Source organism: Rhodnius prolixus, unplaced genomic scaffold, assembly GCF_049639745.1.
Source record: "Rhodnius prolixus isolate KJV_2025 unplaced genomic scaffold, Rpr scaffold_12, whole genome shotgun sequence".
Taxonomy (NCBI): domain Eukaryota; kingdom Metazoa; phylum Arthropoda; class Insecta; order Hemiptera; family Reduviidae; genus Rhodnius; species Rhodnius prolixus.
Window position 1 is genome coordinate 8,797,115 of NW_027411635.1, and position 19,357 is coordinate 8,816,471.

At 33.8% G+C, this 19,357-nt stretch overlaps 1 protein-coding gene across 2 annotated transcripts; it reads right to left on the bottom strand.

The window, feature by feature from the left end:
* Positions 1–1,277: 1,277 nt before the first annotated feature.
* Positions 1,278–17,312, bottom strand: PKD (serine/threonine-protein kinase D3). Of its 2 annotated transcripts, XM_074143632.1 has the most exons (16): positions 17,066–17,205; positions 14,797–14,899; positions 12,996–13,134; positions 12,382–12,513; positions 12,133–12,308; positions 7,695–7,983; positions 7,481–7,614; positions 6,487–6,651; positions 6,250–6,382; positions 5,641–5,799; positions 3,528–3,635; positions 2,776–3,044; positions 2,449–2,632; positions 2,186–2,368; positions 1,993–2,078; positions 1,278–1,743 (listed from the first exon to the last, which is right to left on the bottom strand). In XM_074143632.1, exons 1-16 carry the CDS (start codon positions 17,071–17,073, stop codon positions 1,630–1,632), a joined length of 2,382 nt encoding a protein of 793 aa, XP_073999733.1. In that variant the 5' UTR covers positions 17,074–17,205; the 3' UTR covers positions 1,278–1,629. The 2 variants fall into 2 exon arrangements, with proteins under 2 accessions (XP_073999733.1, XP_073999731.1); XM_074143630.1 differs by lacking the exon at positions 14,797–14,899 and having other exon boundaries at positions 17,066–17,312.
* Positions 17,313–19,357: the final 2,045 nt, after the last annotated feature.

Here is a 19,357-nt window from a genome sequence, read left to right on the forward strand (position 1 = left end):
ATACTAAGTTTTTGTGTGCAGTTCAATTAGGCTTCTTATTTTGCTGGAATGTTAAAATAATGGGTTAAACGCAGTTCGATTTTTTAAGGCTAGTTTCCTTAATAAGGGCTGCAAGAATTTCGCTGTTCACTCAAATTGGTCGACACAGCCCCCGACATGCCATATTCACGGAACAAACTGCTGAGGCTTAAAATAGTTTCTGCTTACAAACAAAAACTCACAGAAATACTTGATTCATACCAAAAATTGTAATGCATACCACTTATTAAGAATGTTTTTTTTTAATCGAAAACACGATTTTTTTGAAAATTTAAGCCCTTAATATTAGAACTCAAAAACAAAGAAAACCATAGGAAAAAATTTCATCAAAAAGTGAAAAATTTCCGCTTGTATTCTCAATTATATCAGAGTGTGCCCCTTAAAATAAAAAATAAAAGAACTTTAAGGGGTCCCAGCATTTTTGTAGCTATGGAGCCTTATAATAATAAAATAAATTTAATTAAGGAATTTGTAATACTGATAGTTCATTTTTGGGATCTATAATAGTTGGATGTAAGTCCGAAAACCCTTCTTTACATCCGGATGATTTTTCGTTTCATCAAACGAATTTGTTACTTGCCATGAAAAGTGGTTTTATTTCGTTTATGCGAACAAGCAAAAGCAATGGATTAGGTCAGGCCAACGAGACGTAACCATGCTTCGATCAGACAGATTAAAGAAACAACGTGATATTTTGTGTTGTGATATGGAGCTACGAAGATTACATCCGAAATCTTTTCTACTGGACTAGTACTCTCAGTTTTTCAGGGAGGAAAAATATCTTCCTTCGGTTAAACCTAAAAAAAACTACTTCAAGAAGGCAAAGCCAGGTCGCACATATGTCATCAAACCAGCTCAGTAAACAAAAGGTTTGAAGCTTCTCGTAGAACCAGTTTACAGTCCAGACCCTGCACCCTCTGATAAACCACTTTCGCACCGTGGCCCTCTTTTTAACCGCCTAAAAAATTTACTAATACAGGACTGGAGACAAAAGGTAGTTGGAAGGATTTCTCCTGTAAAAATAGCCAGTTAGTATGTAGGAAGGATAATAAATTTCGGGCTCACAAAAGTTGAAGTTATAGAAAATATTTAATTTCAGCAGTAAGCTTCACAAGGGTAAAAGAAAGAATATATATATATATATATATATATATATATATATATATATATATATATATATATATATATATATATATATATATATATATATATATATATATATATATATATATATATGTATATGTTTAACTGTTAGTTATAAAAAAAACTTTTCGTACAACAAGGTATTCATTAATTTCGGCCACAGATTCTCAAATTTGTTTTTAGAGAAGTTACCTAAAATAATCAGTCAAGGATCTCCAAAACAGGTCCCCAGCAGCTCACTGAGGAGCTAAAAAAAGTTGAGATTCTCAAAAATTTAAGTCAAAATACCAAGACACCTCAAAAAAAATAGCTTATAAAAATATCTTTTTAAAAAAATTAATACTGCACAAAAACGTTAATAGAAAATAAATTTTGGAGACTCCAAAACATTTTTTTGTTATTGTTCCTAAATTCTAAATAGAACAACATAAAAAGGAATGTTTCTTATTATACATGTTGCTGGCGAAATTTCGCCCATCTTGCATCGTCGGACTCATGCGTCAAATATCTGACACCAGTGCTCGTCTCTAATTCGCGTAAATCGCACCACGTTTCGTAATCCTGCAAAGTAAAAGAATAAAAACTAACTTTTATAAAAAAATATTATGGCTAATTTAATTTCCTACAATTTACATAATATTGCTGCCCGCAAATTGGGTTCAGCACAGTATCCCTACATTTTAGTTTATACCTTGGTTAGCATTGATCGTGATATCAAACTATACAGAACTGAAACTGACTACAAATTATTGTTCTGTGGGATTTCTAGATCAGACTGACTACTCTTTATGAACTCTTGTAACTATGTACCTGAAGCCAGATGTGCGCCAGAGATTTGTCAACAGTGAACCGTTTCCTCTGTTTGACTTGCAGTAAATTATTGATCAGATCAACCGCTATTAAAAAAAAAAAGCAAAATATTTGGCAAATTTATTACAATTGCTAGTAAAAATTCAGTTAGATCACGCTCCTTTGACAAAACATTTCATGGTTTCTGAATTACCTTCTGGCGAAATCTCCTTCCAGGGATTAGGTGGATACATGAAAGCAGCGTTCTGGATCTGTTCGTTGATATCTTCGTCCTCGTTGAATGGAAAGGTTCCGCTCAGTGATACATATACTATTACTCCTACGCTCCACATGTCCAATGATCGATTGTATCCTTTATTACGTAATACTTCTGGTGCTGCCAAAAAATAAAAAAAATCAGTACATTAAAGAACTGTAAATCATCCTCTCCCTCCCGTAATAATAAAAAAAACTCACCTAAATAAGCTGGTGTGCCAACTACCGATCTACGAAAAGATTTCTCTCCAATAATGCGAGCAAAACCGAAATCACAAAGTTTGACTTGTGGAAAATCAGAGTTCGAACTCAGCAATACATTTTCTGGTTTCAAATCGCAGTGGACGATATTCTTATTGTGCAAATGCCTTAATGCAACTAAAATCTGCAACAAAACAAAAAAAATCGAATGAAACTGAAAGAAGCGGATGCAGAGATTTTGCTGGCTAGCGGTATTGCATGTCAAATTGATTTACTAGTGAGTGAGTTAGTTGGTGTTAAGTGAGCTATCACACCATTTTTACTCACCTGAGTGATTAGAAATTTGGCAATTCTTTCAGTCAGACGTCCCTTTTCGCTGGACAATATCATCTCTAACATGTCGCCTTTGAGTTTTTCCATTATGACGAAAATACGATCGGGTGTCTCAAACATACACTCCAAGTTAACCACACCCTGGTGTGAGAGATTCTGCAAGATGGATACTTCATTCTTGAGTTGAGCTTCCTGCTTAGTGGGGAAGCGTAGCTTATCGATCACCTTGACGGCTACAGCTCGACCAGATTTCCTATATGCACCTGACCACAACCACCATCAATCAGTTGGTAAATATTGTTGAGTATTCCGGGATACCGTAATTTCTACAGATTCTATATGTGATATATATGATACTTATACAAAGTAAGGTTTGGGGACTTAATGAGTCCTTATGGGAAGCTGTCCGGTCACAACCAAGCTCATGTATTAGTGCACATCAAATATGGCAGTTCCTGAAGAAACGTTAGCAGGCAATCTCCAAAAATAGGAAAGTTAAAAAGGAGATGTAACAAGATTTATTCATACATGAACCAGCTGAGGCATCACTGTGCATGCTTGCTAACTTATAGTTTTAAAAAAATCCTTCTGACATGCACTCTGAACACAATTAATGACGAGTGATGGGAAGTAGAATTTACTGGCCGAAATTACTACACGAAGCTGGTTAAAATAGTTTAAATCGCAGTCAAAAAGAACAAAATGATTGCGATAATTTAGATTAATATTAGTTAAAAGTTACTCACCTCCATAAACTATACCAAACTGTCCGGAACCCAATACCTCATCCGGGAAGATCTGGTATAGCTGGGTCATGTCCGTAATCTTACTCTCGGAGTCGTTACAATCACTGGCTGCAAGGTAAGAGATAAGATTAGTAGAATAACAAAGAGGTGCTTACGCCTTTATACTTAAGGCAAAAGCAAGTGTCAGGTTGACAGTGGGGAAGAGACAGTGCTACCTATTCGTTTAGAGAAGGTACAGTCACAGCTGTTGTTTGGTGAATATCGCTTTAAAAGTTTGTTCGTTATTTTAAATAAGGTTTAAAAACTTTGAAAATTACTTACTTTGGTTTGAAAGTTGCAGAAACAAAAATTAAAGGAGTCTAGTGACTGTGTTAAATTTCTTAATTTTCTATCGAGCCGTTTGATAGTTATTTGAGTTCGAAATATTTGTTTTAAATAGGACTAAAAACTATTTGTTGTATAACCTATAAAAAGTCAAGAGTGGGATATTATTGGAGGGCATCTGTGAAAGTAAAATTTATTGTTAACGCAACCAGAAATATTTATTTAATAATCATGGGGAGAACGAGTTCGCCTTTGGATTCGTTCGATATGAACAATTCCAGGGTTGGAATCGATTCCACCAATTCGTTCAATGAACCCAGTTTCTTTACTTACCCTGTACATTCGTACAAATGTCATGCAATTTATTAAAATGTTTGATTAAAAGTTGTTAGCTTTCCTAGTTAATAACAAAACTATGTTTCTTTAACTCACAGAAACTAAAATTCCTAATTTGCAATTACTCTAATAAATATAAAATTAACAATATAGTCTCGTGTTAACACAAAAATCTAAAGTAGGCTACATTCAAAAATAGGTTTGAAAGCAATGCAGTTTTGTCACTATTGGCTAGACCACTGGGAGCTTGAAGTTACTTTGTCAAGTGGGAAGGATTCAATATAGTTAAAACGAAAGAAGTTAGGGAAACGAAGTTGGGAAGAAACATTATTATTCCCCTAAAAAAATTCTAAACCTTAAAAACAAAATGATAAATTCTCTTAAAGAAAGTAATAATATTCATCTATTAAGAATTGAATAATCTTTTAAAATATCTTATAATTTGAAAAAAAAAGAAGAAAAAGTTCAAAGAAGAAGAAGAAGAATTTTTTGAAAAAGCCGTTTTTGCTCATTTTCGGCAACTTTTTTCTCAAAACCTATTAGATATGAGTTGTTGCAAAAAAATTACAGTTATAAAGGAGGGTTTGCCCTTTATTTTAAAGGAAATTTGAGAATTTTATCTTTTATAGAAAAAGAGAAAAAAATCGTCAAAGTTGGGTGTTTTTCAGCGTTACGCTTTTTCGTGCACTTTTTGACGATCAACCCTTATACAACTGTCCTACCGGACAGTTTTAATTCGGAGAATGTTTAAAAAAAAAAGAAAAGATATCAAAGATCATTTCGTCTACTTGACCAGAGTAACTTGTTTTTTCTGAATATAGGTTAACAAAAATTTTGGGACTTCAGATAATTAGACGGGACATATTTTGGTTTAAACGAATAAAAGAATATATTGAAAAATTTAATTTGGAGAGGTTAAATTGCAGTAATACTGATAATTTGGATATTTTAAGGAGCAGTATGCCAATAAATTTTGAATTTTGATTCATTTTCTCTGTACACAGAATTACAAATTAATTTAAAGAATAATAAATTTGTTTAAATAATATATTTACTATTTAATATTTTATTTTTAATTATAATATTTAAAATAATCAATTATATTCATTATTTTTACATTTAATATCATTTCTTGTTTTATTACGTGTAAAGGTGTGGAAAAATAACTTAATAAAGACTTTTATTATTATTAGTATTGTGCACCGGCATTTTAGGTGCTAAGAGAAAAATGATGGAGCCCCTGTTAAAGAAAGAAAGAAAAAAAAATGATGTTTAAGGAACTATACAAATAAGCAGTGGATATAGAAAAATAAAAAAAGCTTTTTTTCTGGTCAGAAGAGCTAAATCTAAAGATGGAGGACTCCATTACTTTTTTGCTGTTCTCTAAGTTACTTTTTACGATTAGTTACATTACAAGGGTCTTCTGGCAATAATGAAGGAGCATTATACTCACTTGTGGAATGATTAGTGGTTACAGGCATCAAAGCCTGTCTGATAGCATTCTCCCACGATTTGCAAACATGAGCATCGTAGTCTCCAGAGCCATAGTTAATGTCCTCACCAACGTAAAATTCTAGCTGTGCAGTACGGATTTCAAAACAATGCTTTATATCTGGAAAACAAAAACAATCACAAAATGAAGTCACAATGGATGAGTCAAAAACAGCAAAGCAATTGCAACCGTGAATCCTTGCAAAGGTCATTCAATTCCAATGGGAAAATTAAACATAATCCTGGTTGGATATTACAGGATGCGAAAAAAATCTAGACAGGATATCTACCAGCTTTAGTAAGTAGTCCTGGGTTAATAGCCCTCTTCTGTGTTGAGGAGGCAGTCAAACAGATAAATTGCAGAATGCATCAGAGATAGTTCTCAGCCTCTTCAGAGACCTACAATCGTTAGAGATACCCACTTTTCGAGACTGTAGATAAAAGTAAAACTTGTTTCCTATTAACCCTGAAGAACCATGTTCCCTCGGAAAGTTTTAAGTAGGAATTATTAAAATGAATTACAGACGTCACATCACTTGCTTCGCCCAGTAAATGCTTAATCAATGCTTACCTTTATATGGTGCTTTTGCTGGGCAAATGGATAGTATCTCTGAAAGATTGATTTCCTTGTAATATTTCGTGCCAGTATCATTTTGGAACAAAGTTATCGATTTAGAATCCAAACGCCAATAGTGTCGTTTCCTCTGGAACACACAATAATTTATCCCTTAACATTATAGTGGTATAGATCTGAGCACAGTACTAGCTTGCAGCATATTAGAGGCGACCATAATGTGGCGTTACTCACCAGAGAATCTTTGTTTGTATAGTGAATCATCCAGCCTTCCTTGATCACTTTGGAGCCACGTCGCTTGGTGTGCTTAATCGATTGCACAATTCGCATCAGCGGAATGTTGTTACACGGTGAAGCTACTTGTTGTGGGCTTCTGCGCTCATCATCTGTAAAGCTCTCCTGTAGGCATATTAATTAAGCTAGTTAGTTAGTTAGTGATTCTGTATTGGTAGGAGTGTGCACTGAAAAACTCTCAATAATTTACACTAGAGTGTAAGAAAGATCTTTTTATTTTATAATTTAAAAAATAGTTTTTACTGAGCCTACTGTTGGAATGTGGGTTATTATCTTCTGCAGACTGAACTTATCCGTGAGCACAGATTCATACCCTTTCCAAAAAAGAGGTAATGATCAGATAACTGTAGGCTGGATGTAAGCTGAATCAGATAGAAGCTCTAAATTTAAATTTTCTTATATTGAGCACGTTTGATATGGCGATCAAAGCCTTGCAAAAGTACTCTTTTTGCGGTTTAATCAAAAAGTTTTATTTTTTGAACGAAATTATTTGCTAAGTAGAGTTCGCATTTATTCTACGGATATCAATAACTACTCAAAATGGATGTTCCTGCACACATGCATAGCATCACTCTTTTCATTAATCTTTCTCTTTGGGGTACGAGTACAACTAGATGGGCAGAACTAATACATGCGTTTGTTTGCTCTAATTGTCGAATAAACTCTTTTTTTCTTCGGAACAAAAATTTTTTTTAATGAAATGAAAATCACTAGGTTTTGAAGAAAATTCAGACTTCACGTCAGCTTAGGCGCACTAAAATCCGTATATTGAGGAGACTGACTGTAAAAGAAAACCTAACTGTGGAGAAATGTGGGTGAGTGGGACACGCTTAATTCGCCTGAGATTTAATCGTACGCCGAAGTACGCTTAAGCATTCAAAGAAAAAATTTACAGACTCAAGTTACACCCGGATATTTTAAGGAATATACATACGACGTAAGTTCCATTCTCCATGACGATTCTCGGCGATGTCTCCTTGTCGCTAATCGGTGAACTGCCATCGTTATCGCTATCCTCATCGATAAAATCTTTACTAAAATCGTTGACCCCACTGTCTGTTTCACTTCCTAGAAAAAGTAAGAGATAGTTCCAAACTAGAAAATGTTTACATATTACATGTTAAAAACTCATACAACTTCAAGGTTACCTTGTACAGTATGTTCACCCTTACAATCTTTTGGCACTTTATCTGTACACTTTTTATGTGCATTTACATGACAATCTTTACACTGCATGCCTTGTTTGAACAGACCTTTCAACAGCTTCTTACAAGCAACACATACTGTTGGCCGAGTGTATGAATGCAGTACAAATGTATGCGGTATTCGCAAAGACCTACATGTCTCACCGATACTGCGCTCGGAGATTGTAGTCCGACTGCTGGACAGTGATGGCGACCGGCTGGTCTTGCCTCCACCAATACCGTGTCGGGCACTCTGCAAGGAAGATGTAAATGATAGGGAATTTTTGACCCAGGTTAAGACTAAATTTGAGAATGGAATTTCTTATATATATATATATATATATATATATATATATATATATATACATATGTTTATCTAAATTAGATGCTCATAAGTCACAAATAATACATAATAAATCAATAATAATATAAAAATTTACATGAACACACTCACTATCCGTGGAAGAAAGAGAACAATGCCATGGAGAGACAAATACATAGATACACACAGCGAGAAACAAACACACAAACTGGACAACACACAAACAAATATATTTCACGAAAGAGAGAAAAAAGAAAGAAAAAATTTTATTTTGGGATTAAAACCTCTTTAGAACAAATACAAATATGAAAGAAGAAAGTAATAATATAAAAGAATGAAAAATTCAGGAGCAATCCAGCAAAATCGAAAAATACAAATAAAAGTTATTAGATGTGAAAATAATGTAATAAATACACATAATAAACGAAATCAAAATACGTTTAAAATAATAAATAAACATAAAAAAATAACATACGAGTGAAGTGGAAAAAATGGTACGCTACAAAAACAAAAATAAAATAATAAAAAGAACATTTTGTACAGTAATAGAACACTGGTATTTTTATTAATACAATATAAATAAATTCAAAAAATTTGACCTCTATAATCAAATCATGAAGAAAACTGTTGAATTTGGCAAAGGTGGGAAAAAAGAGGATTCTGAAAAGTTTAACGAGTTGCATTTTTTATTTCAGTAAATAACTGTTCCAGAGACAAGCTGCATGTGGACCGATGGAAGTGATATACAGGGTAATTCATTCAAAACGCATCAATCGCTAGTAACTTTTTAGGAAAGCGGAAATCGAGAAAACCCCATGAACTATTTTTTTTGTCTAGTTTTCAAATTTTTCACCCCCGATGCTGTTTTCACGGAGTTACGGCCAAAAAACTGATCGGGGTTTCATAAGGGCCACTGGTTTTGACAATGATTATGAAAACTATATAAAAAATTGTGAAAAATGACGTTGACCCCGTTTCGATAACCCTAATATTTGTTGAGATATTTAGGATCAAAGTTACAATTTTATCTACTCGTGATCGATTTTCAATATTAATTTTCCACCAGAAATATACGTTTTGGGAGGTCACCTGACTGCAAAAAATTGTTATTTGTGACGCAAAGAATATAAATAATAATAATTGAAGATTTTAAAAAATGTAGTGTAATGTAATGGTTGCGGGAGAAGCAGGATAAATTGTTTTATCATCAAATAAAAGCAACCATCACTTCATGCTAATGTACCCCGTATGCCAGACTTCTTGACCCACGATTGCGGTAAGAATATCTTGCCAGGGAGGGGCGGGTGTTGGTCTAATAGTCAAGAGCGTGGCTTTGTAAGTGAGAGATCCCCAGTTCGAACCCCGCGAATGCAGTCATACTTAATACATCATACATAATAATACTTTTTTAAATAATAAGTAGTCATAGTTCAAGGATAAAAAAAATTACGATTATTTTATGGTGGAAAACGGGAATATCGACGGAAAGTTAAAAATGTATATATCTTGGACATAGTGTCCAAGTGTCAATAGTTGAGAATCGAGCCAGAGTGAATAGAATCTTTTTTGTTGCATTTGAGCTGCTGAATCACCTCAATCATCATTTGAGTTTCGACCTCTCCTCCGTGTACACCCTGTATATCGTATTAGGATTTACTGTATATTTTAAATTACACAAAAAAAATGCGCAGGAGGGTTGATTTTAGGAAAGGATTTTAATGAAATATCAATAGCAGCTGATGTCACAGAAGGAATGTTTTAGCCAGTATAATATATTGTTATCAGGGGCATATAGTTATCAATTGGAACATTATAAATAAATATAAACTATCAGTTCATAAATATGCGACTCGTTGTCTTCTCTTTACTCCTGTTGGACTAAGAAAAAAAAAATTGTGTTATAAAATAGATCACCTTTCATAAGTAAATCTAATGCAAGCTTTCATAGCGCGATCTAATTTCCCATCAAGTTCCTTCGAGATGCCATCGTAAACTGCACTGCAATAGTCAAAATGACGCAGGATAAAGGAAGAAACTAGTGACTGGCGAACGGACGCTGTAAATATATCGAGATTTCAATTTTAGATTTATCTATTTAATTGGTAGGAATATTTATGTATCGGGTAGAACCAAATATAGGAAAGTGGCAAGCTTGCATTTAAAAATTAACCGTTTTAAAAAACTTTACTTACTGAAATGTCTACGTTTTAAATGAATATACGTTACGATAACATAACTAACGTTATAAGTGAACTGAATTTATGTCGTAATTAAATTACGAAACAGCCTGGTTTAAATTACTAAGAGGGTAAGTAAAATACATTATACCATCATCTGCATAAATACGGTAAGAATATTTTAAAACATTCAGATGGTCAAGAGCAAAGAAAGAGAATATAAGAGATTTCAAAGAGATTACCTTCCTTGAGGCATCCCAAATAAATCCCGAAGAATGGAGAGAAAGACTTATCTGCAGAAACCTCTTGCTTATGGAGGGCAAAATAAGATTGGAAATAACGTATTTAAAGTGTTAGAGAAATTAAGAAGTTTCAGTTTTTGGAGAGGCAAGTTGCGGTTAACACCATCAAATCAAAAGCTTTACAAGAATCAAACATTCACATTTATACATCAAGGTTAACTTCCCAATATCTGTAGCCTTTTAATTAAATGTCATGTGACTTTTAATTAAAACTGATTGCACATGGTGGAACTAAAATAAATCAAAACATTTACTGTTCTTGTTACTGTTATGCACAATTTCTCTGAAGATTTGATTTAGTTATTCAGCATCTTAGAAGCTCATCTGTAACCTAATTTCATACATCGAGATTTCAATTTCAGACTTTATCTATTCGTGGAAATATCCATGGAAGAGCAGAATCAAACAAAGCTTAAAGGGATAAGTTTGCACCCGCTTTAAAATAAATAAATATTTAGTAAAGAAATCAGCCTAAAGTTAGACTCAGACTGACGGTTAGAGACTTTAGGAAATATGTACCAAAGCAGCTTTCCATTTGGAAAGGATTACAGAGGAAAATGATTAAGGAGAGGATTACAATAAATAGAATCCAAGAGATTTAAGAGCACAAGATAGAGTGTGTAAGAGAGTAATAGAGAGGTTATGTGAAAGACACGAAAATGTGTAAGTTAATATGACGGAGTCATAGAGTGAGTGTCATGTAGGTCTAAATTCACAAAGAAAGAGAGACAAAAAATTGTTACCCACAGTTTCATTAAGGGGCAGCCCAAATTAAAACCGAGAGAGCCTGAATTAGTGCCAACGGAGGAAAAGAGTGTCTATATTAGAGCCAGAGAATGATAGTCAAAGTTAGAAGTTACGAAACAAAACGAGAGATAAATCAAAGAAAATGTTCAAAAGGGAGCAACAGAGAGTGACAAATACAAATGAAGAGTGAATCACCAAAACCAAAGTTAAGGATTCCGAGAAAGTTACAAAATACAAATAAAAACAATAAATTGGTTACAAGAAAAAGGAGAAAGAGGCACAAAGAGATTTAAAAATATTTATGGGATTGAGTGAAAGAAAGTGAATCAATGAGAATATACAATTTAACGGGCTTGTCAAAAAAAAAAAAAAAAAAAAAGAGCCCTGAGCGAGCCAGTGTCAAACAGAAATGTACGGCAAAAAGTCATACAGAAAAAGCGATATTTATAGTTGTAGGGCTCTTACATAGAATAAGAGTAATACCGAAAGAATAATTTAGAGAGCATAAGAAATGAGGTCAGAGAGAGAACTGAGAAGGAAAAAATAAGAGAATAAAAAGAGAGGATCAGAGCCAATAAAATTCATGTGAGAGAGTTAAAAAAAATAAATCGAAGAGAGAGAGAGATATTTTCAAAAATACAAAGTTGAGGAAGAAAGCCAAGGAGGATAGCTCACATAGTAAGAAACAAAGAGACAGCCCAATGATAAAGATCCAAAATAAAACGGCGAGAAAAGTCAAAGGGAGTGTACTGAGGTCACACAAAAAGAGACAAAAGGTAAAATCAAGAAAATCTACTATTGCCCATAGCACTTCCTCACTTCAAAAACAAGACTTTCAGCAGCCCAAGACTTACCAACAGACTGTCATCAGTGCTGAGCGCCAACGAGGAATTCGAGCCGGAGTCTGAAGTACTTCTCGGTACATGTTGGATCGAAGAACTTCGGCGTTTCGTATCGGAAAGATAGCAAGACTGCGAGCAATTATTCGGTATTTTAACCACACATCTCTTATGGAAATTCATACTGCAACCTGCAAACAAAACACACAGGTAGATTAAGATTCAAGTGCAAACGCTCGAGTAGATTCTTCGAATATTACTTACCTTCACATTTTAAACCTTGTCTGACAAGTCCAAACAACATTTCGCCGCAGAGATCACAAAAAGTTGGCGACTTAAAAGAATGTACGGTCAGTGTATGCGGTTTCAACGAGACTTCATCAGCAATTACTTGGGCTGAAATCAGACGGAGTGTGATTATAGTCAGGAGTAAACTAAAATGGGTACCTTCCAGGGCTATAAGGCTTCCAACTGTCCTTACCAAACATAATATTATTCTATTATATTATTCACCAATCTGGAGTGATGCTGCTCAGTTCTGAAACCCAGCATACTTTGTTATTGTCAAGGAGCTCATCATAAGCCTGTGTGAGGTTCAGAACAAAGCCTAAGTATTTGATTTGAGCTTTATCATGTATACAAGTTTGTCTGTCACACACCTTCCAATCTTCATTTATGAGCCTTCGCCAGTCTGGCTTGAGTACTTCTCAGCACTGTAGTAACTCATAGTCAATTGATCTTGGTGGTCGTTTGTCATAAAATTTCCAAGCTTAATTGAGGGCCTTCACTAGACTGAGAGACTGGCCTGAACACTTCTCAACACAATAACTCAGTTATAATTTGTCTGACTCTACAGCTTTGGGGAATGCTTGTCTTACCTGATAGTACAATCTCCACAAGTGTTTCATCCGTGATGTCTGAAGGGCAGTTGATGATCTGCAGAATGTTGGGATAAGTATAGTCATGGCGAAATAGAAGGAGTCTTTCGTTGAGTCGACTGACACCGTGCTCAGGACACTGAAACAATAATTTTGTTCTATGTAACAAAAAAATGTAAAAAATTATTATGTTTGTATACATTGCTGGAGCTAGACATACGCTCTTTTAAGCTGCCATAATGAGTTTCAACCAAAAACATGTGACTACGAGTATATGCAGAGCAGTGTATGTTCAGTAACTAAATCTAATTAAACCAGTTTGAGCAGCGTTGCTAGAGTTGTACCAGATATTCTTTTAAGGGTTGATATAGATAGTAAATTTGGTTTCGATTTTTTATTACATAGATAGTGAATTTGGTTTCGATTTTTTGTTACATAGATAGTGAATTTGTATAACAAACTACAAGTGTATTTAACTGAACATACACTGCTCTGCATATAGTCACATGTTTTTGGTTGAGAAACTCATTATGGCAGCTTAAAAGTATGTATGTCTACCTACGCAATGTTTGCAAACATAATAATAAACTAGTTGAGTTAATAAATTAGTGGAGATTCAGCACACACAAACTGCCCGTGACTAAACTTATATAATCAAATAAGAGCATTGAAGCCACATTCACACCCTGAATGTTGGTTTGTAATTTTCTGTTGTCCAAACTTGATGATAAAGGCTTTTGGGAACAATACATTTGACTTATGAAAAGTCAGAAGAAAATCACTTCAAGAATAATTATTTTTTTTTACAACTAGACTTCTAAATAATTGCCTTTTTTTCAGAGCACTGTCGGTCTCCGGAAAGCAAGCTGTAAGAGGTCAGCGCACTAACTGCTGAGCTTATACCTTCCCTTTTAGTTTGTTACTTTTAGACGAAAAGAGGAGATCGAAACTTCGGGAGGTGGTTCAGCAGCTGAAATGCGACAAAAATATTCTATTCACTTTGGCCCGATTCTCAATAGTGTCGAAGATATTTGCATTTTTAACTTTTCCGACGATATTCGCGTTTTCCACCATAAAAACTGTCGTCACTTTTGTATCCTTTGTCCTACAACAAATATGCTTATTTCAAACAAAAAAGCATAAAATTTCCTATAAATATGCTTAACCCAGAGCCTCGTTTCTTATAAACAATAAAATGTTTACTTTAATGTCTAAAAAATTCGTTCCCGATGATTTTTGTTAAAATTTTCAACTGTATTTTTTCAATTAATGAATCAAGGAGTCACCCAATAACAGGAAAAGATGAGCATTTATTAAGATTTAAGACTATAAGGATTTCTTTTGTAATATTACCCTATGCCGAACAGAGGTGTGTAAATGTAGAAAACTGGGAAGTTGCGTAACCGACTTTTCGTTAATATCAAATTGTTAATTTACTCGTAGGTCAATTTTTGAAGAAGGAACAAAAATCAAGAAGGAAAAGTAATCATTTTAGTTTTGAACAATTCTTATTTAATAAAACGGAAGTAAAAAATACAGTAGCAATAAAACACAGTAGTAATAAAATACAACAGTTAAGTGCCTACCTAAAATCGCTACAAAAGCTGTTTGAATTGCCCCCGTATTCGCGATGCCTAATTTATAATGAATCTACACGTCTAACATTATTGACAATTTTATCTTAAACTTAGTGCTACTGCATTTTTTACTTCCGTTTTATTAAATAATTATAATTATATGCATTCAGTATAACCAGTATAAACGTTTTTCAGAAAATGGATTTTGACTGAAACCTTTGTACCTTAACGAAACGTAAAATTTGAAACATCTCAGATTTTCTGGTTTTGAATCGTGATGCCCAATCAAGATAGAAACACTTTCTAATATGTAAAACCTTCGATTTCCTGGAATATCAGAACATGAATTTTAAGTGAAAACTCACTAGATATACTTTCTTTCTATTAGATTCACAAAGCTTTGGCATAATCTTTTGGCTGCAATGCTTAGGGAACAAGACCCACCTGAGCACTAACTAATCTAAATTACTGGGACAGCTATCAGAAGTTCTAGCATAAGTTCAAAATGACTGATGCTCAGGAGATGTAACAGATCTTATAATTTTTGAAACATCAAGAATGCTAACTATTGTGAATTGAGCGACACACTGGATTAAGATGGATGGAAAATTAAATATCCTGGCAGATAAAAGCTTTAATCGCCATAAACGTTCCGATTATTTGTCTGAAAGATAAGACTTGAGGAGGATTTGTTTGAAACGGTAGTTAGAACAACTCGTAAACGGAAGTTAAGAAGGAGTGATGTAAGCTCCAGCCAAACCGAGTGAATTTATTAACTACTTACGATAGCATTGGAAAGTTTCAAGCTCTTAATTTTACTATAATGAGAGATGCTCATTTTTCACACGGTCTATTTCTGTACTCGTATTGAATTTTGTTTCGTTGACAAGTTTTAATTTTTAGATACTAATGCGAAGCTTCGTTTTTTTTATGTCGCTTCTTATTCCGCCGGAAGTAGGCGATATTCGGCATCCGATAGCGTCTTTATTTCATGAATATATTGAAATGACATAAAAAAAAACCTGTAATATTGAAAATGAAATGTATTAGTCACTGCTCTACAACGTTTAGATAAAACAAAAATTCTCTTAACTAAAGCTTGTAACATCAGCACAAAGCAGAACATGTAAGCAGCTTGTAACTTTAATCAGTAATGATAAGACGATAGAAAGTGTTCTGCTGATAAGTCTCGTGCGATTTTGACACCGTTCCTAAGTGCAAGTAGTAGAGTTTCAACCAGGAAAAAAATAATTACTTTAATTTGAAAAAATGTTACATTTGTTTGCTAATTGAAGTCATACACACATTTCTTTTAAAGTGAGGCATTTCTTTATATGTTTTGAAGACTATGACAGCTTTACATGTTGTACTTTTAGTTAATTCTAAATAATTTACCAAAAAAAGTCGGCTATTTAAAAGAGTGTGTATCATAATGATTGGAGAGGCTATTTTGCTATAGCCTACCCAGATAAAATGACCATTCTGTATCTTGGCACCGAAGCCATGTATCATAAAGATTGGAGAGTAAATTTTGCTAAATAAACTTTCCCCAGTTTATTTTTCAGGTATACATTTCACTTTTGTAAAAAATTAGACCACTTTGCCGCCCCTTGCAAATACACGTTGCATATTCAACAGCATCACTTTTTTCTCAAATTTACGCGTAATTGTAAATCCATTGTTTTCTGATTATGATGCCAAGATCCACTTATACTGTTAGCCCCAGAAGTGCTGAACATAGGGCTGAATACTTCCTAGAAAGATGCTTCCCATTTTCCTACGCTCATATCACCCTCACTAAACCACTTGAGTAGGCCACAGATTCACAAACTGTGTAGGTTGCTTTACCTGACTTACAAGTCTAATTATAAGTATTCATTTGGTTTCGGTGCCAAGTAACAGCATGGTCATTTTATCTGAGTATGATATAGCAAAATTTACTCTCCAATCTTTATGATACATGGCTTCGGTGCCAAGATACAGAATGGTCATTTTATCTGGGTAGGCTATAGCAAAATAGACTCTCCAACCATTATGATACACACTCTTTTAAATAGCCGACTTTTTTTTGGTCCATTATTTAGAATTAACTAAAAGTACAACATGTAAAGCTGTCATAGTCTTCAAAACATATAAAGAAATGCCTCACTTTAAAAGAAATGTGTGTATGACTTCAATTAGCAAACAAATGTAACATTTTTTCAAATTAAAGTAACTATTTTTTAGAAATGACATGTCCAATTCCCATGAAGCTCCTTTAAGGAAATAATACACGTAAAACTTTTATTTTTTACCACTTACAAATGTATTATTCCTCTCAATTTACTGTGCAAAGAAAGTCGGAGATTCGGACTAGACGTTTGATACACCCCAAAGTTAAGGCTTACTAAAACTATAAACATGCTGAAATATATTGTTCAAAACCTATAGAAGCAACATTACTTTACACTTACAGCTACTAACTATACAAAGCTAAACTAAGTAAACACTTACCCTGTCATTAATAAATTCACACGCTTGTTCTTTCAAAAGTTTCAAAGATATATTAGTTGTATCGATAGTTACTGTATCTCTAATTAGGCCAAATTGAAAAATGAACGTGATCTCTGTATTATTCATTGTCGAAATAATAAAGCTAAGTGATAAAACTTCCTTTTTCAAAAAAAAAAACACTAAACTTGTCCCTAGAGATGCTACATGGTTGAAATTATTTGTTTGAGGTAAAGAATGGAAGACAGGCAGTGTTGCTTGTTTAGAATCTTGTAAGTTAAAGCATTATTTCATTTATTTACAACGTTTTTTTAAAGAATGAAAAGAAGGGCGACCATTTTAATGGTTCTAGCTTTAGGATAGAATAAAAAGAAAGTTCTTTTGAAAAATTATTTTCTCAATCCCTCCCCACAATAATTATTTAATCTGACGGGTGGCATATGTCCGTGAAGGAATCAAACATGTATCAAGGATAGATTGTTTAATGCATACATATTGAATTTTATTTATTATTGAGATTTCACTTTGAATCTCATTAATAAGTGAGGTGTTTGCACTTTATAAATAATAAATCAAATACTTGATAATATTAATTTATTCTAATGTTTTTTACTCCTAAAAATCCAGCTATAATTCTTCCTTTAAATTTTATGTTAGATAGGCTTAGCACATGTACGGGTCTCTCCAGTCAAATTTACTCAAATTAAGAACCAAATACCCCATTCTTTTAAATTTTTGTTCATTATGACATATTTTTCTCACATTAACTTGCAAGGTTATGCAACTATAATACGAAAAAAGATGATATGAACATTTTCATGAAAGTCGGAAAAATATTCTTGAATTTTCGGCAAACTCAACTTCTGCATTGGGAATCAAAGGGTTATCCAATAAAAGAAAGCACAAAGGTATAATGCTGAGAAAAGGGAGCCGGTAAGTAAATATCCTCACGGTGAATGTAACATTCCAAAGCTTTGATGTATTGTGCTGGGTGAATTGTTAACGAAGATAAATCCATAAGGATGTAAGCTACGTCCTTATGATAGATTGATTGATAAGCCCCCATCACAGAGCTAGAGGCCGCAGTGGTATAGTTGCAAAGGAATCCACTAAAGACACAATTTGATTCTTATCGAGGCCTTTGCTACGCAACCTTTGTTGCAGCTTTCTTGATTGCATCAACTTTAGCTGCAAAATTAGTTGACACTCATTTGTAGCGTACATCTGTACTTGTTTTGATGGAATTAGCAGAACCAACCGTATAAGTTTGCATTCAACATTCCTGAAGATACCCCTCTGCTTTTGGCTCTAGAAAGGCTTATTTCAACTATTTTTGGGTAATACTTCTTAGCATCAACAAATGTTAACAAATGGATAAAGCAATGTCGGATGATTTTGTTAACAAGGCGATTTGGGAAGATAATCGGCCAGATACACGTTTTTTAGTTTTGAGACCAGCAGCCTCTTAAAATTTTCAACCTATACTTTGCTTTTCCATGAATGAATGTAACAGGGGCAGATTTTGCCTCTCCAGTAATAATCCTTAATGCTTAGTTTTGAACCTTCTTTACAACTTCGCTTAGGACAAGATTTCTTATTTATACAACTTATTCGAGAGCGGGCCAGATGTATATTTTGTTTGTTGCAATCAGAAGGTCTTGTCTGTCTATAGTGATTATATCCAATCTTATTAGAAGGTTGTAGTAAAAGACAGTAAGCATGACCGGTTTTTTAAATATAGAGGTTCTAAAACTTTAAAATTCATTCCCATGCGTTTCACATTTACGAACCTGTTTTAGTAATGCTAGTATGCCCAACGGCAAATTGTAAACTGTTTACAGGTGATAAAGCTAATCGAAGGGCGGCCTTTATTTAAATGGTATTAGTGAGGCTGAAAAGAGAGGCTGTCGAAGTCAAAAATTAAAAAGCGTAAGTGCTGGAGCATTTGTTATAGAATAAGAATCATCTACAAACGAGGTGAGCCAACCTGCAGGCCACAGAAAGATAAAAATGCAATGCTCAAGAACTTACCATTATCAGGCTGCTAACACATAGTATGGTTGTGAAGTCATAAAAAGTTCACACGACGTACGCTACTGTACATTCATCCTCATCAGATGACAAATGTGGTAAGAAATGAATTTACCGGCCGAAATTCAGTTAGATAAGCTAAGAAAAGGTTTAGTCATTTTGTATCTTTTACATTCCTATACATACATATGAAGAAAATGTATGAGTGTTGACAACCAGAATCTGTTTTAAAATTACGAGTGCCCCCTTCACATCAACTAAATT